The 5657-nt window shown below is 44.1% G+C and overlaps 1 protein-coding gene across 1 annotated transcript; it reads right to left on the bottom strand.

Annotated features, from left to right (window-relative positions):
* On the bottom strand, positions 1 to 2417 carry LOC139931261 (E3 ubiquitin-protein ligase TRIM35-like). The gene has a single exon (XM_078291422.1). It carries the CDS (start codon positions 2342 to 2344, stop codon positions 950 to 952), a length of 1395 nt encoding a protein of 464 aa, XP_078147548.1. The 5' UTR covers positions 2345 to 2417; the 3' UTR covers positions 1 to 949.
* Between the last annotated feature and the right edge of the window lie 3240 nt (positions 2418 to 5657).

The following is a 5657-nucleotide window of genomic DNA, read 5'->3' on the forward strand; positions in this document are numbered from 1 at the left end:
TCCAATTCAAATGACTTTATTTTTCCAAGGAACTTTATGTTTCAGATCAGATGCATCATACAGGCCACACACACACACACACACACACACACAGAACACTTAATACACACATTAGCTGTCATGAGGAGACAGCATTAAAACTATTCAAAAGACAAAAGTAAAAACAATAGTAAATTCATTCATAATCTCTGGAAAACAAACTTTGCTTTTCTCCAGATAACGAGATAATTAATCTGTGGCCGTTACTTTGTTTTCCAGAGATCTCCAGATGATTTTGTCGTTATCTCTGGAAAACAACATGTGTTATCTGGAGATAATGACATAAATAACTCGATATCTGGAGAAAACAAAGTTCAATTAGCTCGTTATCATGGAAAAACGGCGTAATAAAATGTATGAATATATGTCCAGTGGCTTCTATAAGACGGATGGTCAGATCACATATCTTTATTCACTTTCCATTTCAATCAGCTTTATTAGCATGACAAGTAATAGGCTGCTGACTGTATGTTGCCAAAGCTTACATAAATAATGGAGACAAAAATCAGAAGCAAACAAAATGATTAGAACAAACTGTAAACGAATGCAGATCAACCTGATTATGCAACATAAAACACACAGAGATTCACATTCATTCTGATACAACAGAAATTTCTGCAGCTTTAATAGGTATTGTAGTTTTTTGTTATTTGATCAAGTTTAAAATTCACTGCGTTTCTGGATTATTCTGGAAAAAATGTCTCTCCTATAATAATTTCTCCATCAGCACTTTGACTCTGATGAAGACCGGTTCTTGGTCGATACGCGTTAGTCGCTGTTTTTATAATGAGGCTATAATAAAGACTTTTTACATTTTAGTACCTGCAGATAGATAGATAGATAGATAGATAGATAGATAGATAAGGACTTTATTAATCCCAGATCATCATCATCACCATCATCTTCATCTCTAACTGTGCTGTTCCACTGTTACAGAGACCTTCACTGGTAAAATCTTCAGAGGTTCATATACAGTGTAAAAGTATGGAAACAGCCTGTCAGTGAAAGTGTGTGTGATGGTGTGTATGTGTGTGTTAGTATCAGGATCAGAGAGTGACAGCTTTCCTCTGTTCCAGTCCAGATGCAGTCTGATCCTCTGGAGCTTCTTCTTCACTGGGAGAACAGTGTCTGGATCTGATGGGGAGTGTGCTCTGTATTCACCATTACAGAACAATATTCTCCATAATCCAGACTGTATGTCTCCTCTCCTCTGGACAGACTCTGCTAACATACCCAGGACCCAGAATGTACTGTCTCCAACCTCAACATCCCAGCTGTGAGTTCCTGAGTTAAAGTCCTCTGATCCCAGGAGAGAGCAGGGGTGAAACCTCTCTGGGTTTTCAGGAAGCTGCTGCTCTTCTCCCCATCTCACACTGGTCAGATCTTCAGACAGGATGAGATCTGGATCAGCAGTGTTGGGGTCCAGAATCACAGGAGTGTAGGAGACCATCTCCTTCATCTTGTCCCAGACTGTGAAGCTCAGGTTGCCCAGGTGTTTGGCCTCGTCTATCAGAGCTCCTGAGACCAGCTGTGGATCCTCCAGCAGGGGGCGCTGGACTCTTTCCACTGTAGCCTTGTAGTTCTGCAGGAACGAGACGTCTTCAGCTCTCAGCTCCTTCTCTATGGCTCTGACTGTGTCTGAAAGAGCTGCTATCTCTCTGCTCAGACCCTCGATCTTCTCCTTCATCGTCTGACTCTTCTGCTCCTCTTCCTCCCTCAGTGCAGCGATCCTGGCCTCCTCTTCCTCTTGTAGAAACTGGTGAAGCTTCTTAAACTCCTCCTTAATCTGCCTCTCTGTGCGTCGGGCCTGGACCTTAATGTGTTCTGCTGTTTGATCACAGTTTCCTTTAACTTTATTAAAGAGCTCCAGTTTCTCCTTTAAGGGCTTCAGTGATTCCTGAAATTCCTCCTTGAGATCCAGTGCAGCTTCATCGATGGGTCTGATTCTGTGGTCGGTGTGTGTTTTTGAATGCAGACAGACAACACACACTGTCTGCTGATGGTCCAGACAGAAGAGCTTGAGTTTCTCAGAGTGCAGACTGCAGAGAAGCTCAGATCCTGCTGAAGCTCTCTGATCTCTCTCCAGTAAGAAAGACTCACACAGGTTCTTTAACACCAAGTTACAAGGTGGTTCATCCTTTGAAGATCTTCTCTTACAAAGTGGACAGTCATGTATTAGTTTCTCTGTCCACCAGCTCTGCAGACAGGCTTTACAGAAGCTGTGGCTGCATGACAGGAGGACAGGATCTTTAAAGACGTCATGGCAGACAGAACAGGAGAGATCCTCCTCTGATCTGGAAGACATTTTCTCTCTGAGTGAAGCTGAAAACTCACCAGGCAGACGGCTCAAACAGGAAGTGAGTCAGCCAGTTGTGGCACCACTCCCTCCTCTAGAAAGTTACTTTCACTTTGAGTCGTGGTTTCTCTAAAACTCACGTTCAGTTTACGCAGTCAGCGGCAGGTTGAAGTGGCAGTTTTCCAGTATTCCCAGTATTCCCAGTATTCCCTCCTGTAGCTGTCCTCCCTCAGTGGAAGTCGTGGGTTTGGTCTGAAGGTGAATCTTATTGTCTGTCTCTCGGTGTGTGTGTCTCTTCTCAGTGAGGAGAGGGAAAATAACAACCTCTGTTTCCTGGTTTGTCTCGGTGAAGCACATTAAGGGGCGGAGCTTTGTCCTGCTTCAGAATTAAAGTGACAGGATAAACTAAGAATGTATAACAGTCAGTACCATGTGATTTGGCAAATGTGACTCAGAGTTAAACAGCCAATGATGTAAAAGAACATTTGGGTAAATTTTCTCGTACATCATATAATAATATAACTGACCTGAGAGCAGCGTTCCTCCTGTCTGTTCAGTCTGAGAGTTCAACAGACCGCTCCGGTTACACATCTACCCCTCTCTCTCTCTCTCTCTCTCTCTCTCTCTAATGGATCAGAGTGAAGGTAGAGCGAGGCAGAGTGTGAATGAGAGAGAGAGAGAGAGAGAGAGAGAGAGAGACTTGATTCTGGAGGAAACCAAGGAAACTATAAAAGAAGGAAGGGTCATTACGTCATGTGACAGCATTCGAATTTTGCATTGGTGCCAGACTTTGGTGCCACTTCTATTGAAGTTAATGGGGCGGGCATGGCAAGTCCCACTATAACCCATCATATCTGTGTTGTTTCACCTTTGACTGAAAAATGCTTCCACAAAATAAAAAAAAACACATTACGTGATGTTGACTGATGTTTTTTTATCTAAATGTGCGCGTTCGTTTTCCTTGTTGTTGGTCTCCAAACAGATCATGGCTCTGTCCAGCAGCTCAACTCGAGCCCCTGTTTGGTCCAAGAAGCTACATCATGATACCTGACCAAACGGGGCAGGTCCGACCTGTTATCGCTGACCTGACTGCAATTATAACCAGATCAATTTATTAATGGCTCTGATTGTAACTGGCTGGACTCAATGATATGGCCTGTCAGAGTTAGGTAAATATCCTTAAGCCAAACTAGGACTTGACCGTATGCTACAATGCCTTGCAGTTCGCCTCAGTGATTTACATTCGTACTAGTCATCTAGCTTATATTATTAGCTAGCACACACAGAAGTCATGATGACAACGATTAAGCTAGAGAGGCTGTAACATTTGCTCTCACTCACCAACACCGCAGCTCCCTGACTGGAAAGATAAAGCACGTTCTTCAAACCCTGTCTGTTTCTTTTACACCTTCGCGAGGATTATTTCTTACTAACGTTAACGCTTTTTAACGGTTTAAAAACCGGACGTCTCAAGAGGAGATGGCGATCCCATTCACCTCAATGTCGGCCGAACTGAAAGTTTTCACACTTGGCACCGATGTGCGTTCACGTCATGGATGTATTAAACTATGGATGAGGCATTCAATGATGGCGGCCCATTCATTCCAATGAAAGTTGCTCACCCAGCGCATACGCCGAAAAAGTTTTTACGAATCCTACTTCCGTGTCCACAGCACCTGCGCAGTAGTGTTTTTCTTGGCCCCGCCTATCCCACATGAACGAGTCTAGTGGCGTTCTCGTAGCGACCGTGACGACGGCGCGTTCATGTGCAGCTTTCTAGGTTCTAGGTTCTGATTGGCTGTTGCTGCTGCAGACTCGGCTCTTCGGGGGAACCATCGTCCAGGTATGACTCTATCATTTATTCAATCACAGAACATTTGCTTTATTTGTATAAATCTTACATCCAATGTGAAGTGATTCAGTCTGGATAAAGTTGAGCTAAGCTAACGTTGGTAATAACGGTTAGCATAACGAGACGGCTAAGAATCTAGAGCAGGGGTCTCAAACTCAATTTACCTGGGGGCCGCTGGAGGCAGAGTCTGGGTGAGGCTGGGCCGCATCAGGTATTCCACAAGAAAAGCTTTGTTAAAAAAATTCCAATCTTCTCAAATGTCTTTATTTTTATTTTTTAACACAAAATAAGATTTAAACGTCTTTATTAACAGTTCTTTAACCTCAATGGGTTCTTCTGAATATGAATTGTCCTGAACATGAATGGAACATTGAAGAACATGAACTGTTCTTCTGAACATGGCTTCTCTTGCCTACTCCTTGCTGCTAGAGACCTGGCAGCGCTTCCTCTCGCATAGCTGAGCCACATTTGGCTTGAGGGAGGAAGCAGTTGAGACCCTCAGTATGGCTTGAAGATGATTATCAGTAAGTCTGGACCTGTACTTGGACTTATTGAAGTTCAAGGTGGAGAAGAGCTTTTCGCACAAGTATGTGCTCCCAAAAAGGCACATGGTCCGCTTGAACATTCGGGAAAGCTCAGGGAAGCTGGGGGTCAATTCTCTCAAAAATTGCCCAAGCTTGTCTGCTTTTCCACTCACCTAGTAGTGTTCATCGTGTGAGGCAATGCAAATAGCGCGATGCAAATAAAAAATAATGACCCACAAATAACGGTGCGACCCTATAATTGGTCCGGTTTACCGGGGACTGTTATCGCCGACGGACAGGTGTCGCTATGTGACTGCAGACTACATTAGGCTACATTGAGTTCCTTACTTTTCTTTTATCCCGCCGCGTACGCATCACTTTGATTTTTTTGTCAGAGAGAGACATATATACGTATAATGTCCCGCTGGGCAGCAACTTAAAAAACTTTTTTTTGGAAGTGTTGTGAACGCAGCGCGCTGGGACGAATGTCCGCGTGTGCCCAATAGAAACGAGGCAGCCAGCCAGGCACGGAAGAAAACTCTCCATGGCAACGCTGCTGTAACTTTCACTCATTGAGAAATGTTTCTCTGCTTGCATCAAGCCCGGTCGATGTCCCACCCCCGAGAGCCATATACCCCACCGTGATTGGTAAGTTCGTTCAGCTCTGCACACAATACTGTAAAGTGCCATCCATATAAAACTCGCGGGCCGCACTAACATTAAACTTTCATATTAAGGTGGGGGCCACAAAATATCGTCTCGCGGGCCGCAATTGGCCCGCGGGCCGCGAGCTTGAGGCCCATGATCTAGAGGCTAGAGTCAGCTAACACATCCATGGGTTAACATCAAACAAGTTAACGTAAAGATAGAAATGTTCGCTAACGTTAGATCATAGATTAAACTTTGCATTTGTGATTTATGCTCCACTCGTGTTGCTCCACTTGTT

The sequence above is a fragment of the Centroberyx gerrardi genome, chromosome 22 (genome assembly GCF_048128805.1).
Source record: "Centroberyx gerrardi isolate f3 chromosome 22, fCenGer3.hap1.cur.20231027, whole genome shotgun sequence".
NCBI classification, from domain to species: domain Eukaryota; kingdom Metazoa; phylum Chordata; class Actinopteri; order Beryciformes; family Berycidae; genus Centroberyx; species Centroberyx gerrardi.

What these genes read in the sequence shown, in the direction of transcription:
- LOC139931261 (XM_078291422.1), bottom strand. Translation starts at nt 2,344, where the DNA reads ATGTCTTCCAGATCAGAGGAGGATCTCTCCTGTTCTGTCTGCCATGAC.